The sequence below is a fragment of the Lissotriton helveticus genome, chromosome 8 (genome assembly GCF_964261635.1).
Source record: "Lissotriton helveticus chromosome 8, aLisHel1.1, whole genome shotgun sequence".
NCBI classification, from domain to species: Eukaryota; Metazoa; Chordata; class Amphibia; order Caudata; family Salamandridae; genus Lissotriton; species Lissotriton helveticus.
In genome coordinates this window covers 378,047,032-378,067,004 of record NC_136069.1, presented here as the reverse complement: position 1 = coordinate 378,067,004, position 19,973 = coordinate 378,047,032, and the positions used below count along the sequence as shown (strand labels likewise).

At 47.8% G+C, this 19,973-nt stretch overlaps 1 protein-coding gene across 2 annotated transcripts in view; it reads left to right on the top strand.

Annotated features, from left to right (window-relative positions):
* DCLK1 (doublecortin like kinase 1) overlaps positions 1-19,973 on the top strand; it is a 1,138,541-nt gene that overhangs the window by 456,066 nt on the left and 662,502 nt on the right. For both annotated transcript variants that reach the window (XM_078657178.1, XM_078657179.1), the window contains exon 4: positions 18,157-18,256. In XM_078657178.1, coding sequence (XP_078513304.1) covers positions 18,157-18,256 — 100 coding nt within the window. The remainder of the gene's footprint in view (positions 1-18,156; positions 18,257-19,973) is intronic.

The window sequence follows — 19,973 nt, the reverse complement described above, 5'->3', positions numbered from 1 at the left end:
AGCGCAGGTTACACTCATGACGAGCTGAGCTCGTCATGAGCGTAGAAGGGGTTAATGTGATATCACTGCAACAAGGACACATTGGAGGAAAGAGTATAAGCCACACAAACTCCTGCATCTCAGAACCACTACACGCAACATCATCCTGTGTCAGGAAGCCATGTCTGGCTGTCCCAGGGGTAGTGATTTCCTATGGTACAGTAAGGCAGCAGCTAGAGGGCACCACTACTAGGATGAGTAGTTTGACCCAAGGAGATTCTTTTAAACACAGTGGTACAAAAGGGGGTGGTGATGGACGGAGCATCTGAACCAATCAAACACTCACACCCAGTCAACAGATCTGGGTTTAATCCATCACCGTTCTTTAGCCCACTCTGCCACCCCAGTTCAGAAATGGCCATATGCAAATCAGTCTGACCCTGTGCCTCATGGGAACAATCCAGCCCGAACTGCCAAGCCATGCCTTCCCTGGACCGGAAACAAGCTTCCGAGGACCGGTTTCTGGCATTTCAGCCGTCTTCAGCCCGGCTTGCTTGAATCCAGTGGCAAAGTGAGCAAGGGACTCACGTCTGAGCATACCCTGCCAACTTATGGCGAACTAAGTGGTACAAAAGGGGGTGGTGATTCTTTTAAACACAAAAATAGTTTTTCTCATTCTCAGTTTTCACATTTGTGGCATAAGATAAGGTTTCTACACCTGGCAGAAGGCATGTGAGGGGCTGCTGGGAATGTTTGAGGGGTAAACAGCGGTTACCACGCATGCTAGACAACACATGTCCGTACAACGTGGTGATTACAATTACTGCGTTGTTACATCGCATACCTTTACAAGCAATGCGGAACAACGACCTGCGTTAGGGGGCAGAAGGTGTTGGATTTAAATGTCTACACATTCATGGGATTGCATTAACAAGAATTCTGGAATAAAAGATGGTTTAGATCCGTTGATCTACATCTGATGCCAGTCTCAGTGTTGAAATTTCAATTGTGCTTGTCCTGCGGATAAGTCAAGTAGACTAAATTTTCATATCCAACACAGTGCTGATTTTCCTTCTAGCCCCCACAGGAATTCCCAACAATTTGACTAAACATGTCTTCCGCTCTGTCAGCCACATCGTGAAGAATTGTCTACTTGGTTAGCTGAACATTTGGGCTTTATTGGACTAGTGGCTAAGTTACTAACTTTGGAAATAGAACACCTGGGGCCCTTATTACATTGAGTGCTCAAGGGGCACAATATGGGTGAACACCAGACTTCTGCACCCCTGGGGCACTTCTATATTACAGAAGAGGCTGCAGTTGCTTCTGTAAACGTAATAATACTTGTTCTACATTTGGCCTCAATATATAGATATAGGTGCAGAGTCAGATGAGCTATCAGGGTGCACACTGAATGTGTCAGATAAAGAAGTAGTGCATAGTCATTGCACCCCACCAGGGTGCCTTTTAAAAGGGAATAAAGTGTGTGCCATGAAACCCCCAGACACCTACATGCAGGTGAGTGAATATCAGCCAGTGAATTTCGGCTATAAATCATTGAAACGTATGTATGGAATTGTATTTTGGAAGGGATGCTCTAAACATGCCCCTTCCAACTTGCTATTACATTTCAAATTCTAAACCCATTTCACAAGTCGGTAAATGTTGCAGATTCCTAAAAAGGATTATCACATAGTAAATACATTTTTAGCCATTGCAAGCCCTCTATTTAGCAAGTGAGAGCGTTTCCAACCGCTTAAAATCTTTAGTATATCAAGCCCAAGATTTTGGGTGGGGTCTTTTAGGGACTGCTTTACTGCTGAAAGGTTCAATGTTTAAAATACATAGTACTTTTAGTTGAAACCACTTTGAAAATAACAGTTTACAAAAATGTGGATGTTGGACCTAGATTACCCAAGTCTACATATGGTAGCTTGGCACAGTAGTGGCTACAGCTGACTCAAGGCGTTGGTTAAGTAGTTACAAGTCTCACTCACAGTAACTCAGTGTTGAACCACTAAAATAAAGACACAACACCACTGTTTGGAAAAATACCGTTACCTTTTATAAAAATAATATGTCTCTTTAGATTCAAATCATACAGGATACAACATCAATTTCTTTCAGGAATAAACATTACACTTTTGCTTTGAGAAATTACTTTTCACTCTTCCTGCTGTGGAAAAAGGGCAATAAAACACATTCACTTGGCAAGAGTTCAGTAATGAGGAAGTGACACTCTTTTGAAATTACAAGAAACCTGTTAGATTTACACTATGCAGGGTTACACACTTACATCACCTAACTGGCATGTACATTTCCTAACAGTTTCAGAGTGCTCTTCAGGGTTATTGGCCTGCTTCAGTAGTAATTTTCAAGACCCTAGTATCACTACCCTGTAACCAATTCTATAATTACTCTGGTGTATCAAGCTAACTCCCAGCTTTGATCAACCCTGGTTTCTACCATGAACTATTATTGCTTCTATTCACAACTTAGGATTTTCACTAGCAGTTCCCAGCTATCAGACTCTTTAGTGGCCCCTCTTCCCTGCTCCTTACTTTAGCGTGGGGACGATGATGTCCCAGTCCCCACGCGTCACTGTTGCCTCAGGGTGCCTGCCGGCGTCTTTGCCTCTTTCTGTCTCGGCTCCGCCGAACCGGCGCTTTGCTGGGGGGTCCGGCGGTGAATCGATTGGGGTCCCCAACTCTCCCCTCCCTGCTCGTGTCTGCTTCACACTTTGACACTCGAGCGGGGAAGGCAAAACGGAGCAACACGCCTGGGCCTTCTTTTCCCTCGCTCGCGCTGGCTCCTTCAGCTAGCGCTCGAGCGTGGGGGGATCGAGGTAACTGACACGGCGCTCCGGGAATCCTTCCGGCGCCTCTTCAGTCACTCCGACCGTCGCGCTGAACCTCCGGTCATGCGCGGAAGCGCTCCTCGACGACTCCGCCTCCGCTCCCGCCTCCTCAGCGACGCGCACTGCTCTGGGCCTGCTCACCTTATTGCCCCTCCTTCCGGGGACATCCACAGCTCACGGGGCATGCGCGAGCCCGACGCTGGAAGCGTCTCTTCAGGGGCCGACTCACTTCGCCTCACAGAGACCGATTAAGGCAGCGCGGGTGCGAGGGACCAGTGTTCCCGCTTGGCGCCGCGCTGTCACCACTCTTTTGGCCACTGATCCTCCCCTCACTTGGCTCCAAGGAAAAACGCTGCACAGAGCGGGACGCTCTATCTTCAGGGTCCCAACAGGCTCCGCTGCCGCCTGCCTCCTCCACCAAGCCTCAGGAGCACCACAGAGTCCACACCTGACTGGAATCCACTCCCTACTCAGCGCTGGTAGGTGGAAGTCTTATCCAGGAAAGTTAGGTCTCCTAGCAGAGCGTTCCACTAGGGATCAATGGGGGCAAGTCTTAGAAGGGTCTTTCTTCTCAAATAGCTCGATTCCTTTATCAGTAGTTGTTGTCTGGAGAGAGGGATCGGTCAAAGGCTGAAGGGGGAACAATCCTCTGAAGTAACTGTCAGCCTCAGAGACAAACTAGCTGCTCTCAGTGTGTCCACCTCCTCTCACCACTGCCTCACTCCTCTACTCTGGGGTCAGCACCAAATGGCTGCTGGTCACTGGCCTTATATAGGGTGGCCTGAGACCTGCAGAAGTCTCTAGTCAATTCTAGAAAGTTCCCTAATGTTATCCTATGGACCTGTCCTCCAGTAGTGTCCGTTATGGCAGTTGGTGGACACCATCTTAGGTTTCTGGAGATCCCTAGATTTTCAAGGGGGCTGACTAGGCCTCACAGGTTATGAGGGAAAAATGGCGTCATCGCCAAGGAACACCTAGCCCCCTGACAGCATTAAAAAATCCCTGATGGACATATGTAAAAATAAAAATAGAAACTCTGGGAGCCTAAGGGGGACAAAAATAAATCATGATGGTTAGAGTCTTCCCAGAAGCAGACAGGTCTAACACGCGTCCCCCCCAGCTGAAAGTGGGGAGAACTACCCAACCCCTTGGGAGTCCTCATCACTAAGGCGGAAATACCTGGATAGACCGTCTGCGTTGGCATGGTCCGCCCCAGGTCGGTGTTCCACCCTAAAGTCCATTCCCTGTAGGGAGATGGACCACCTTAGCAACTTGGGATTCTCCCCCTTCATTTGCATCAGCCAACGAAGGGGGCGATGGTCAGTCTGAACTAGGAAGTGCGAACCAAACAGGTATGGTCGCAGCTTCTTCAGAGCCCAAACCACCGCAAAGGCTTCTCTCTCAATTGTACTCCACCTCCTTTCCCTGGGGAGTAGCCTTCTGGACAGGAAGACCACGGGTTGATCCAAGCCCTCATCATTTAGCTGCGATAACACTGCCCCAATGCCATGTTCTGACGCATCTGTTTGGACAATGAATTCTCTAGCAAAATTAGGGGCCTTGAGAATGGGAGCGGAACACAATGCTTGTTTCAAGGTCATGAAGGCTCGCTGGCAAGCCTCCGTCCAGACTACCCGTCGGGGTTGCTTCTTGGAAGTAAGTTCAGTGAGGGGGGCCACGATAGTGCCATACCCCTTCACGAAGCGACGGTAGTATCCAGTGAGGCCCAGGAAGGCTCGGACCTCTGTTTGAGTCTTGGGGGGCTCCCAGGCGATGATAGTCTCAATCTTTGCCTGGAGGGGCTGCACCGTCCCTCTGCCCACCAAGTGACCTAGGTACACCACCGACCCCTGTCCGATCTGACACTTGCTGGCCTTGATGGTCAAGCCAGCCTGTTGCAGGGCATGAAGAACAGCTTGCAGGTGCTGCAAATGGTCCTCCCAGCTGCTACTGAAGACAGCAATGTCGTCCAGGTATGCAGCAGAAAAAGCTTCCATTCCCGAAAGGACCCTGTTCACCAGCCGCTGAAAAGTGGCAGGGGCATTCTTGAGCCCAAAGGGCATCACACGAAATTGGTAGTGTCCCTCAGGTGTAGAGAAGGCTGACCTTTCCTTCGCCTCCTCGGTAAGGGAAATCTGCCAGTACCCTGAAGTTAGGTCAAAGGTACTTAAGTATTGAGCAGCTCCCAGCCGGTCAATAAGCTCATCCGCCCGTGGGATAGGATGTGCATCAGTTTTGGTCACTGAGTTCAAGCCTCGGTAGTCCACACAGAATCTCAATTCAGGTGTGGTGCCTGGTGGGGCAGCTTTTGGTACCAAAACCACCGGGCTAGACCAAGGGCTACCAGAAGGTTCAATCACCCCTAGCTCCAGCATCTTGGCGACTTCACTTTTGATGTTGGCCTTCACCTTGTCCGACAGCCGGTAGATTTTAGATTTCACAGGTGGGCTGTCTCCTGTGTCCACGTCATGGGTACACAGGTGGGTCCTACCTGGGACAAGGGAGAACAGGGGAGAAAATTGCTCCAGGATCTGGCGGCAATCACTTTGCTGTTCAGAAGTCAGGGATGGCGAGAAAATCACTCCCTCCACTGATCCATCTTTTTCTTTGTACGAGAGAAGATCAGGGAGAGGTTCACTTTCTTCTTCCTCTGCTCCATCGGTTACCAGCATTAAGACAACCTCGGGCCTCTCATGATGTGGCTTGAGACGATTGGCATGCAGCACCCTGAGGGGCTGCCTCGGGGTCTTAAGATCCACCAAATAGGTGGACTTCCCCTTTTTCTCCAAAACCTCAAAGGGGCCTGTCCAACGGTCCTGGAGGGCATTTAGCTCTCCAGGTTCCATTACCCACACTTTCTGTCCAGGCTCCAGTTCCATTGGGTGAGCGTTGTGGTCATACCACTCTTTCATAACTGCTTGGCTGGCCTCCAAGTTGTCTGAAGCCTGCTTCCACAACTTAGCCATTTGGCTCCGGAAGGCCAGCATGTAGCTCACCACGTCCTGGGGAAGCTTCCTGGGAGTCTGTTCCCATCCGTCTTTCACCAGGCTGAGAGGTCCCCTTACAGGGTGCCCGTACAAAAGTTCGAAGGGGCTGAAGCCCACTCCCTTCTGTGGCACTTCCCTGTAGGAAAACAAGAGACAGGGTAGGAGGATGTCCCATTTCCTCCGTAGGCTCTCAGGTAGACTCCGTATCATACCTTTCAAGGTTTTGTTAAACCTTTCCACAAGACCATTGGTTTGTGGGTGATAGGGAGTGGTAAACCGATAGGTAACGCCGCACTCTTTCCACATAGCCCGCATGTATGCTGAAAGGAAGTTAGTCCCCCTGTCGGAAACGACCTCCTTGGGGAAACCCACTCTGGTGAAGATCCCCATCAGGGCCCTTGCCACTGCAGGTGCAGTGATGGTCCTCAGAGGTATTGCCTCTGGGTACCGTGTGGCATGATCCACCAAAACCAGTATGAACCGGTGTCCAGCTGAAGTTGGTGGATCCAATGGCCCTACAATGTCGATGCCCACCCTCTCAAAGGGGGTGCTAACGACAGGTAGTGGTTCCAGGGGAGCTTTTAGCTTCACCCCAGTTTTCCCACTGGCTTGGCAAGACACACACGTCCGACAATATGTATCCGACGCCACTTTCATTCGAGGCCAGTAGAAGTGGGGGACAAGCCGGGCAAAGGTCTTGTCCTGTCCTAGATGTCCTGCCAATGGTATCTCATGAGCCAGTTCCAGTAGAAAGGCTCTAAAGCATTGAGGGACCACCAAGGCTCTGGCTGAACCGTGGCCGGGTGCCTTGGGCTCACTGTAGATGAGTCCATCCTCCCAGTAAATCCGGTAGCTCCCTTCAATGTTTCCCGCTGCCTGGGCGTTGGCCTGTTGCCGCAGCCCCTCGAGAGTAGGACACTCTTTCTGAGCTTTGCAGAACTCTTCCCGGGAAGGACCTCCCTCCACATGCCATTCAGTTGGGATGGGTAGGTTTTCCAGGGAAGCAACATTCTCCCCGGTGGACTCCAGATCCACCTCCGCAGGTGGTCCAGCTGTCTCACGAGGTGGAGATGTCGAGGCAGGGTCCTCCGGCCTCCTGTCCTTCTCCTCTCTGGCAGCCGGCTGGGCCATTGTTCCAGGCTCCAGCGTCAGTGAACTCCCCCTTCGGGCAGTCGCGGACCTTGTGCTGACACAAGTCCAGTCAGGGGGTCCCAGCATCTCAGAGTGAGTCTGGTACTCCACCCTCCTCCAAGCATTGTGCTCCATATCATTCCCTAACAGGCAGTCAACAGGCACGGCAGGGCTTACGGCAACTCGAAGTGGACCTGCAACCCCTCCCCACTCAAAGGGAACCTCAGCCACAGGGTAGTGGCCCAATCTGCCGTCAGCCATTACGGCGGGATGGAGTACATCTGGGATGACCTGCTCTGGAGACACCAGCTGACTCCTTACCATAGTCATGCTGGCTCCTGTGTCTCTCAGAGCCTCCCCTCTACGGCCATTGATGGTGACCCACTGCTCATACTTAGTAGTATTAGAGGGCAGCTGGGTCTTGGGAACCATCTCCTTATCTCCCAGGGACACTAAGGTGACACCCGCCCGCTCCCCTCCATTAACCAAAGGCATCTCCTCCCCGAGCACTACACTAGTGATTCCCGGGGCTTTTCCTCCAGTGGGAGGGGGTGGTCTTTTTGGGCATCTCACATCTCCTTTATAGTGTCCCACACCACCACACTCAAAACAATGAACAACCCTTGGCTGCTGGCTTTGGCCAGGGGTAGGGTTGCGAGGGGGGTTACTCTTGGGGATGAATCCTCTGCCCCTTCCTTGCGAAGTATTTTGTGGCCCTTTTGAGAACTCCCTCTTAGTTTCACCTCCCTCTTTCCTCTGGGGGGCGCCCTGTCCTTGCTTCTGGGAATTCCCTCCAGTCCCCTTAGTCGACACCCGGGTACTAACCCAGATGTCCGCCTCCTCAGCAAGCTTCCTGGGGCTGGTCAGCTTGCTGTCCACCAGATGCTGTCTTAGTTCGGGAAGACACTTCTCGAGTAGGTGTTCCTTGAGTATGAGGTCATATAGTCCCTCATAGTCTCCTACTTCGCTGCCTCTTACCCAACCCTCCAGGGCCTTCCTGGAGTAGTCCAAGAAATCTACCCAGTTTTGCGTGCCCAGCTTGTAGCTGCCCCGGAACTTTTGCCTATATTTCTCAGGGGTCAACCCAAACTTCTTGAGCAGTGCTGATTTCATAGCCGGATAGTAGGTCTGTTCACTCTGGTCAAGAGCCAACAAAGTATCCCTGCCAGTTGGGGGCATGTATTTGTATAACCCACCTCCCCAGTGGACTTCCAGAATCCCATGGGCCCTTAGCGAGACCTCGTAGGCGGCTAGCCACTTAGCAATGTCGTCACTGGGTACATAACAAGCCATAATATCTTTTGGTAGGTACGGTCTAGGTTCTTTGATGTTGGTCTGGGTATCGCTGCCACCATTCTCTGATTTGGGGGATCCTCGGTTTAGGGCTTGTAAATCCATCTCTTTGATGGTTCGCTCATGCGCCAACCTCCTATCCTCCCTTTCCATGTCCATCCTGGCTAGTTCTATTTTCAACCTCCTCTCCTCCCTCCTATCTTCCAGCTCGGCTTCGGTTAAGCCCCTGTCTGAAATGCTGCTGCTTGCCCTTGAAGGTATCCTGGGACCTGTCAGAAGATTCCCTCTCCCCATTTGGTTCAGCAATGCAGCCTCAGTAACAGTGTCCCCATCACCCACTTCCGTTTCTGGTTCCTCCCTTAGACGAGCTTCTAACCATGCCCTTATGCTTGTCAGCAACTCTCCTTTCTTGGCACCTTTATTAAAAAATACCCCGTTCTGCTGACACCAATCCCTGAGTTGGGCCACAGTATTGGCTTCCAGCTCTTTAAGATTCACCTCCAGCTTTGCCATGGTATAAAATTACTCACAGGAGAAAACCACGAAGTGACCTGAGGTTAACCTCCACCCACCACCAGAAATAAATTTAGAAAAAACAAAAATTAGATTAGGAGGGCCGCAGGGAGAAAACTCCAGGTGGGGTCCCGTGGTTGGCACTGCGTTACTACTAAGTGAGTGTAAGCACAAATCCGTGATCCCACCGCTGAAACACCAATTATGTTGGACCTAGATTACCCAAGTCTACATATGGTAGCTTGGCACAGTAGTGGCTACAGCTGACTCAAGGCGTTGGTTAAGTAGTTACAAGTCTCACTCACAGTAACTCAGTGTTGAACCACTAAAATAAAGACACAACACCACTGTTTGGAAAAATACCGTTACCTTTTATAAAAATAATATGTCTCTTTAGATTCAAATCATACAGGATACAACATCAATTTCTTTCAGGAATAAACATTACACTTTTGCTTTGAGAAATTACTTTTCACTCTTCCTGCTGTGGAAAAAGGGCAATAAAACACATTCACTTGGCAAGAGTTCAGTAATGAGGAAGTGACACTCTTTTGAAATTACAAGAAACCTGTTAGATTTACACTATGCAGGGTTACACACTTACATCACCTAACTGGCATGTACATTTCCTAACAGTTTCAGAGTGCTCTTCAGGGTTATTGGCCTGCTTCAGTAGTAATTTTCAAGACCCTAGTATCACTACCCTGTAACCAATTCTATAATTACTCTGGTGTATCAAGCTAACTCCCAGCTTTGATCAACCCTGGTTTCTACCATGAACTATTATTTCTTCTATTCACAACTTAGGATTTTCACTAGCAGTTCCCAGCTATCAGACTCTTTAGTGGCCCCTCTTCCCTGCTCCTTACTTTAGCGTGGGGACGATGATGTCCCAGTCCCCACGCGTCACTGTTGCCTCAGGGCGCCTGCCGGCGTCTTTGCCTCTTTCTGTCTGGGCTCCGCCGAACCGGCGCTTTGCTGGGGGGTCCGGCGGTGAATCGATTGGGGTCCCCAACTCTCCCCTCCCTGCTCGTGTCTGCTTCACACTTTGACACTCGAGCGGGGAAGGCAAAACGGAGCAACACGCCTGGGCCTTCTTTTCCCTCGCTCGCGCTGGCTCCTTCAGCTAGCGCTCGAGCGTGGGGGGATCGAGGTAACTGACACGGCGCTCCGGGAATCCTTCCGGCGCCTCTTCAGTCACTCCGACCGTCGCGCTGAACCTCCGGTCATGCGCGGAAGCGCTCCTCGACGACTCCGCCTCCGCTCCCGCCTCCTCAGCGACGCGCACTGCTCTGGGCCTGCTCACCTTATTGCCCCTCCTTCCGGGGACATCCACAGCTCACGGGGCATGCGCGAGCCCGACGCTGGAAGCGTCTCTTCAGGGGCCGACTCACTTCGCCTCACAGAGACCGATTAAGGCAGCGCGGGTGCGAGGGACCAGTGTTCCCGCTTGGCGCCGCGCTGTCACCACTCTTTTGGCCACTGATCCTCCCCTCACTTGGCTCCAAGGAAAAACGCTGCACAGAGCGGGACGCTCTATCTTCAGGGTCCCAACAGGCTCCGCTGCCGCCTGCCTCCTCCACCAAGCCTCAGGAGCACCACAGAGTCCACACCTGACTGGAATCCACTCCCTACTCAGCGCTGGTAGGTGGAAGTCTTATCCAGGAAAGTTAGGTCTCCTAGCAGAGCGTTCCACTAGGGATCAATGGGGGCAAGTCTTAGAAGGGTCTTTCTTCTCAAATAGCTCGATTCCTTTATCAGTAGTTGTTGTCTGGAGAGAGGGATCGGTCAAAGGCTGAAGGGGGAACAATCCTCTGAAGTAACTGTCAGCCTCAGAGACAAACTAGCTGCTCTCAGTGTGTCCACCTCCTCTCACCACTGCCTCACTCCTCTACTCTGGGGTCAGCACCAAATGGCTGCTGGTCACTGGCCTTATATAGGGTGGCCTGAGACCTGCAGAAGTCTCTAGTCAATTCTAGAAAGTTCCCTAATGTTATCCTATGGACCTGTCCTCCAGTAGTGTCCGTTATGGCAGTTGGTGGACACCATCTTAGGTTTCTGGAGATCCCTAGATTTTCAAGGGGGCTGACTAGGCCTCACAGGTTATGAGGGAAAAATGGCGTCATCGCCAAGGAACACCTAGCCCCCTGACAGCATTAAAAAATCCCTGATGGACATATGTAAAAATAAAAATAGAAACTCTGGGAGGCTAAGGGGGACAAAAATAAATCATGATGGTTAGAGTCTTCCCAGAAGCAGACAGGTCTAACAGTGGAGAACTATTATCTCCTTTTCTACAGAACCATGCGCCTTTTAGCACTTGACCAATGGATGTACCAGAGCAGCAGCTCTAACTATCAATCCATCCATCTGTCCATCCATCTGTGTGTCTCATCCACTCTCCCTCTCTTTAACCGTCTCTACGTTTAACTCAGTCTCTCTCTACCCAGTGTCATCCTCAGGATTTTTGGGCCCCATTTCTTAAAGTTTAAGTATAATTCAATTGTTTTGCTATCATACATGCATTAGCCGAGGATGTATGACGGTACAACGCGTACCGTCACAACGCGTGCTGTTACAACGCGTCCCTTACAACGCAAGTCGTTACCACGACTTGCGTTGGGGGCGCGGATGTCGAATAGTATAATTTACTATTCTAACACCAGTCCCCGTGGACACTAGGGAAGGTGTTGGAATAGTAAATTTACTATTTTTAATCTTCTAGCGCCCTCCAGCGCAAGTCGTGGTAACGACTTGCGTTGTTACGGACGCGTCGTAACAGCACCGCGGGGAAACATCCGCGTTGTAACGGATGATTCCCATTAGCCGAATATGTGTAATAAAAGTCAAAGTTGTTCAGAACAGAGGGCACCAAAATATGTCTTGACCAGGGCCTCAAAATTCCTTAGGATGACACAGTCCACAATGAAGACAATCAGTATGGCAAGACCTTTACTTTAAAGAAGGAAACGCTATGTAATGTATTCCTTCAGGCAATGGGAGCCACTGATGATCCCTTGCCTTTAGGCATTCCTTTAAACTTCACCTGGTACCTGCTAGATACCTGGGGCAGAGCACAGGCCCCCCAGGCCCTGCTGTGAAGTGGGGGGGGGGACCCCTACACGGGCCCCTAACCCTTCAGTGTGCCCAATTCTGCACAATGCCAATCAATATCTGTGAGATAGGGAAGACAAGAGGGTCCCTCTTCACATCTCGAAGGGGCGCCCCATCATTTTCAGTCACACCCCTAATTGTTAAAGAAACAACTCTGCTGTTGCATTATTCGTAATGTTGTGAGTCAGTAGCAAGAGTTATTAAACTTAACATAGCATAACGTCACATCATATAACACCACAACATCTTCACGCACAAAAGTAATGTCCTTTTCCCTTGAATGGTATTTCCTGCGAGTAGGTGAGGGATAACATGTTACCTAAGATCACTAGGGGGGCTAGTGGTTCAAAGGGTAAAGAGGGAGGGCATTCTTTGCTTCCGCCTTCAGGCGGAAGTGTGAATCAGCTGTCTGGGCCCACAGGTGCATTGTTCCTTCAAAGCTGCCTTGCCTTTGGGACTTTCAATCTCATCAGTGCTATAGCCTTAGGCGAAGGGAATCAGCGAGCAGGGGGCAGTCCATTTAGATTTACCAGATGGTCTGGTATTCAGAAAATATTATCTGAGCCATTGGAAGGCTCAGTGCTCGGCGATGACGTAAGGGTCACCATGGAGATCTCATTCCCACAGAGGAGAATAGATTGCAAGCAGTTCTGCTTCTGAAGTGGTACATGTGAGGTGGCTATTATTGCCTTTGTCTAAGAGTCTGCCTTACATCAGCAGCGGCGCCAGTTGCTGGCAGGAAAGGAAGTACATATTTGTCAATTACGTGTTGTCGCCATTTTGGGAGGAGAAATGTGTACAGGTACAATTAAGTGGGCACGGACTTGCAGTCAAGAGCGAGCCTGTGTTTTCTTTGAAGGTGTGAAATTTAAACAGTGCATGGTGTTGCAGAAGCGAATTATATAAACTGCTCCTAGATAGGTCTGGCTTGACTGAGCAACTGTTGCTGACTTTATGTGATCAACCTAAAAAACAGAGCTTTGAAGAGTACAACAGAGAGGAGCTTTGGCTCTGCCCACAGTTAGTGGCAGTGGCGGCTGGTGGAATTTGAAAGTGGTGCGATGTAAGAACAGTGAATAGATGTTTGCGCACGAGGGAAGCAAGCGAGCCTGACATTTGTGAGAGAGGACTGGTCTCCCCCTGAGAAAAGTTTTTTTAATTGTGAATTTTGGTGCAATTCTCAGCACTAGCTCCATGAGAAATGGTTTCACACCCCTACTTATGATAAAGAGAAACTACATATCCCATCAATTTTACATCTTTATCTGAATAAGAAGAACTGGCAAACAGGTGCACTTTTGATGTTGGGCCTTCTGACAGTAGTATGCGAAGATGAGGACGGGTTATCTGCTGGTTGGATAGGGTGTAGTACTATGGGCATTTTTGGAAGTTTTGTGAGGAATTGGTAATTTGGTGGCAGGTTCAGTCATGGGTGGGCAGTCTAATGGAGGTTTTGATCTGAATGTCACACTACCTATGAGTATTAATACTAAGAAAATGACAGCCAAAAGCAAGAAGGGCATTCACAATTGTATTTGCTTATACAGCCTACACTACAGAGAATAAATATGTGATTTGCCAAGTTTTGATTGTGTACATTAAGAGCAATAGTGACTGTATTATGTGATACTGAAAACACCAACTGTTAGTCACAAATAAACCCGAACATTTGGGAATTATCAAATCGCTCAACACTTCCAGACATTAACAAAGATAGAGATAGAAGGTATTTTACAGATATCTGGGCAACAATGCACATCGTTGGATCCAAAACACAAATTACCTGCCACTTCTTTTGGAAACCAAACACAAAATTCATAAACGTGTTTCCATTGTTTCGCGACATATCTCATGGCACAAAATGCACAAAGCACCAGTGTTATGAACTGAAAAACTGTGGTCTCCATATGCCTTTGTATCCAGCACTTCTGGGGGTTGCCACTCTGCAGGACTTAAAAGGGGCTGGGAAACTAAAAATGGACATTGAAATTAACATCTGTTGGGCCATATATTCATGTGCTTAACTTAACAGGCAAAAAACACTAATCAATTTCTGAAGAAATAATGAAAAAAACATTAAGGCCATCCATGTCAGTGATTTAGTTCCTGTTTATAATTTATGTATTTCTTAATTTGCATTCGCTAAGAGTATTAGCCATTTCCAAGATGCTGTGTTTTTTTGCTTTTTTCGTGTGGCAAAATACACTTGTTTAGTGCATACTTTGGACTGTGTCACCTCCATGTTTTTATAGAGGGCCATGATAGAGAGTTCAGGTTGCAGGCAGTGCATGTTTCTCACAATGTCTGTCAGTGGATTAAAAAAGGTGTTATCAATGAAGACTACATGGACATCCAATATTTGGCCTCCCAGCACAGAGCATTGGTCATGCTGGCAGGCAACATTCTGAATTCTGCCAGACAGAGAAAAAACAAATCTGATGTTTCTGAAAAGCAGTCATTTACCCATCCTAATTAGGCAACTTGTAAAACATGTGTCTGTGATAAATGACTACATTTCAGAAACATCGAATACCGACTGACATTCTATGAGTAGAAACAAAGTTGTTCAAATTAATTAGGCAACTTGATTTCTAGACACAGAAGTCAGTGGTAAATACATCACCTGTTTCTTCTTTGCTATTCGGAATTGAAAATGCTGCCATTGCCAAATGCCCGATTTTTTGCCTGCTGCTGAACCTCCTACACAGAAAGGGATAACATAGAAAATGAAGGAAAATGGAGAGAGAAATGAAGGGAAAGAGGTAGTAATGGTAGGGTGAACTGAGGCATGAAGGATTTAAAATGAGCAGAGAGAAGGGAGAAAGAAAGCAAGAGGCAAGGTAAAGAGAAGGGATGTTAAGTTACCCAGTAGTCTTGTCCTAAAATGTCTTCAGCTCCCTCTGGCTGGGGTTGACGGAGGTCAGATTTTTTCCAGAATGAAGCAGGTTGTGACCTGCACTCAGTGCCGGTCCTAGGCCTTCTGAGGCCCCGGGCGAAAGGGAAGATGCCAGGCCCCTCCAAGTGACATCACAGAAAGTGACTTTGCAGGACTTTTGATCTTAGTTATTTGGCATCAGTGAAGCAAACTAATGTGGATATCACATTATCCAGGCCAAAAACAAGGATTGGAAACACGCTCGTGGTGCAGTAACATACGCATAGTTGGTATACCGGAGTCCACCAACACCGAAAGCATGGAGGTATACGTGGAACAGATGCTGACTGAGATGTTTGACCGGGAAAGTTTCTCAGCCTGGATAATGTGGAGAAGCTTTTCCATTTCCAAGCATTTACTAGTCGTGGCCTGCACATCATCCACCACTGTAGAGAGACGCCTCTCTGCCTCTGTAATCATGGAGGCCTGCTTATCCAGTTTGGCTGACATGAAGTCCATACATTGATTTAATGAGTCCATCTTGCTGTCTATGGAGACCAGACTCTGCTGCATGGCCTGCAGGGACGCTGCAAGTTGTCGCGAGTTCTGAGCTGTAGGATCTAGGTCCGAGTCACTTGGGTCATCTTGTGTGGAGCGTGTCACTTCAAACGTGAGCTTCAATTGCCTTCTCCAATTTGCCCATTGTGCTTAGGGACTCCACACTGCTCGATAGACAGAAATGTTCTTGTCAGCAGAATAGGAAGAGTGCCCACTCTGGCTTCGTGCAGTGAAAAATCAATTTACCAGCCAAAGATCCATATCTCCCAAACACAATAGAAGACAAGAAGTTACCAACCACACATCCAAATTAGTAACGGTCCACCAAGCATTAGCGATAGTCCACAAACCGTTTTCTGGATTAAACATCTAAAATGTCTTTAATCTTCTTTCACACTGTAAAATGCTTCATTACAGCCTTTTTCGTAGTCCCAAAAGTGAAGCCAATGCAAACACGTGTTTTGTCCAAAGATATGTGCAGACTTTTTAAAGGTTGCAGACATATATATTTACAAATACTTATTCCATATCCAAAACTAGGACAAATTACATTAACCTATATTGTGATGTTTGTTAAATTGGCTTGAGTTCTGAGACAAATGTTGTCAGCAGTATTTGCAGTTGCATAAATGTATATACTAGCTAATTTAAAACTATAATTACTATACGTGGAGAAGGTAATTGTAGATATACATAAGCAGCCTTCACAACTTCCCAACGCTACTGGCGACCTGCGACCGACCCTGGATTTCAAGCTCATATTGGTGGAAGGCAAGCTCTTTTATTTAATTATCGACACGTCACCCACAGCCCACGACCTGTATTCGTCAATGGTTCCCCATCTCTTCACTCTACTTCCTGTCTCCTGCATTCTGGCCTTTCCCGCAGCAATTCCAGATTTCATTTTCAAATAATATAAATAATTGTTTTTAAATGATACTGAATCAGCTCTCTTACCTTAACGTTCGTCGTTCGTAGACAGTCTGAGTCAACACACGAACTCAACGAGGGAGGAGGACGGGGCCCCGCGACGACGTCCGACTCCTGCCTGGCCTGCAGCCCTGCCCTGCCCACACGGCCCGCGGACCGCCGCCCGAGTTAGTAAGTGCAGGCAGGTGGTGACTGACGTGAGTGTGACTGACTGTGCCAGGTCACGTATGGCACTGCAGGCGTGTGCGCATGCTGAGTGCGCAGGGGCTGGCCCAAAAAAACATGTCCAGGGCTGTCATTGGTAGCGCTTTCGCGCGCTACCAGATTGACGGCCTTGGGACCCACTGCCACTGTCACCTGAGGAAGAGAAGAAGGGCGACGCCGGCGTCACGTCACCACCACAGGGCACGCACGCACCACCACCAACCAAGCTAGGTGGTGGGGGATGCGTGCAGGCGTCAAATTGCGCAGACACCACCACACAGAATGCCGGCGGCGGGGCCCCCCTGAGTCAGAAACACGGCTCTCTCGATAATATTGTATTGGACGGACCGGACGGAAGCAGTGCGCAGCGCAGCGCTTTTCCCCAGGCCAATCAGGCCATCATCAATCATGTATTATTCCCGCAACTGCGGGGCCGGCGGCGGGGCCCCCCTGAGCGCGAGGCCCTGGGCAGCTGCCCATACCGCCCATGGCTAGGACCGGCCCTGCCTGCACTGGCATCAGAACTCTCTCACAGTCTGCAAGGCCTCTTACAAAAGGCTGTAACCCCTCCCTTTCCAAACTTGTCACTATGTGACACTTGGTGAAGGGAGGGGTTGTACGTGGCAACAGTAGCGGTCGGTGGTGGGCTGCCAGATACTGATGTGGGGCGGGGGAGGGGCAGGGTGGGGAGTAGTAAACTACGGAATATGGGCAAATACAGATAAGTAAACATATAAATAAATAAAATGAATTTCGTTGTGCGCACTGCATCGCATTTGGCGATGCAGTGAGCGCAACGAAATTTATTTTATTTATTTATATGTTTACTTACCTGTATTTGGCCGTATTCTGTAGTTTACTGCCCCCCCACCCTGTCCCTCCCCCGCCCCAAGTCACCGCCCGGCAGCATTCCCACCACCAACCGCTACTGTGAGGCAGCTCCAAATGACTAACAAGCAGCCCACGGGGTACCGCGCGGATACTGTACATGCTCTTTATTGCGTCATTACTGGGCAGTCCCTGGGACCCAAAACTATTGTAAACCCGGGCTCGCAGCATGTCAGCCTGTAGGCTGCTCAAATACACATTTTAATGTTCCAAAGCCATGACATAAGTGGCAAAATCTGCCTGGCTGCCTGACGTATGTTAAAGCGAGACAGCATGCATTTATGATAATAAAAAATGGATGGTAATTGCTTTTTGCAATTACCATCCATAACGCTATAAAATTAGAAGGGCACAGCCCCTCAGCCCATTAATAGTGGTTAGTGGACAAGAGTATGTGTTTTGATTGGGCAGAAGTTGTGTGCTTCCGCAGATAAATGTTCACCCTCTAAAATCTGTTATCATTTTTTCATCAAGTTGCACAAGTGAAACCTATTTAAGCCATTATCTTAATTTCATTATTTCATTACACGTCTAAATGCTTGTGACCCAAAAATATGCCTAAATACAATGTTTATGCGATAGTGGATTTAGAAAGACTGCAGAATAACTGGAAATGACAACAAAACTCAACCCTCATGCACTCTGCCATTGAAATCCCACAATGTTTTACATATTGAAGGTAATTTGTATTCAAAATAACTAGGCCCTGGCCTCCCAGACATGTGACGGTGTAAGGTTTCTACTTCAAGAACTTTTTTTTTAATTGGCTTTTAATGACTCAAAAAGTTAAGGTTCAGGTTCTAATAATGGTATGCTTTCTGTCACAGGTGCAGTGCCTTCAGGACTTCTTTGGGGATGAGGACATCTTTCTTGCCTGTGGCCCAGAGAAATTCCGTTACCAGGATGATTTTTTGCTGGATGAAAGTGGTAAGTAATGTCAAGTCCATCTTGGTACATCAAAGATGAAATGAGTCAGAAGGACATCAACAGTTTAGGTGGATTGAGATTAGGTGATGCTGGAGAATTCTTTGGAACCCCTTCCCATTTGCGAATGGGTTACCATCTACTTCAAGTACATGGTAAAATGCAAATGTTGTGCAAGTGTATTTTGGGCGCAAAACATTCTTACATACCACTGCAATTCGGTATTAGAAAGGGATGCCCTAAACATGCCCCTCCCTTATACCGAATCAGTATGCATTCGCAATTCCAAACTGCGATTCAGTAACATGTTACTGAATCGCAAATTGGGATTGATACATACCAAAATGCATTTTTCGGATTTGAAAAGGCCTGATTCTGCAACTCAGGCCGTTTGCGACCCGTCAAATGCTTGATACATCTAGCCCTGAATCTGGAAGACTTCTAATTTATGCATCAGTGACTAACCAGTTCACCCCTGTTGGTGCAAAATATTGCCGTATGCTACATATATTAGACTTGTGATTGACTCCATTTCCTAGCATGAACCTTTGTCGTGGACTTGTTGTCAAATGCTTTCAGCAAACAGTTCAGATGTATTCACTTTGTCCAGCACAACGGCATTCTTACGTAAGTCATTGATCACCCTATTTTACACTCATGAATGTTTTTTGGAGTGTCATTTCACTTACTACCGTATGCCCTCAATGTCTGAATGTTATGTCCTAAATACAATATATCTGTCCCAATTGAAAATGAAAGGAAATAATGATTGTTTCCCTATGTACATTGTTATACATGACGTTTACTGTGCCAACAGTCCCCTGGCAAATCTTAGCTGATATGCAGAATCTGTATGGGAAACAATTTGCTCCTCAGTGTGTATAACTGATGAATGGCTGTGTTAATTGTTGTTGTTATCTGTTATTAGTATGCTGTTGTCCATGTCCTCTATGTTTTTTTCAGTGAAACTGCGAAGGGAAAAATATCATCAATGAACACACAAGAGCAACAGAACAACATATCAACCATCACCATCAACAATGACATGATGTGAGGCTAAAGCCACACAATTATAGATTCCTATTTCTCTCTGAGGCATCTAGGCACACAAAATAGGGGAGGGATACTCTTGAAAAACACTATACGTCCTCTATATGTGAATAGGTGACATGGAATTCGAGAAGAGACACAAGTTTGTGATAATAAATGGGATCCACTGTATTGAATCATTGGCTGAAGCATGGTTTAAAGTTCCATCTTTCAAAAGGTGGTGGATTTTATTTTGATACTTGAAGGAGGTGGCCATTGTGGTGATTCGTAATAGGGCAGAAGTAAGAAATCCCTCAGCTAACGGATAAGAACACATATCAATAGGCAGCAACAGAGGTAGAGTGGGAAACCTCGTGGAGATGTATTTAGACTTTTGATTGCTTATTGTTCAACAAAGATTTGGGATGGTAAATGAGCATGAAGTGGAGTCTTTTAGAAATGGCTTGAAGGTAGATAGAACCAGCAGTTGTAATGGGTGAAGGGAGAAATTTGTGAAATAACCATTTACTCAAATTATATATGTTCATTTTGTGACTGTGCAAAGCTAGTGCTGCACATCATTCAAGCTTGTTAGAGTTGAAAGGTACAATCTACTGCATCACAGCACTCAGGAGAAAGCTGACATATTGCAAGGAGCTGTTATATATCCCATATTATTACATGGTTCAGT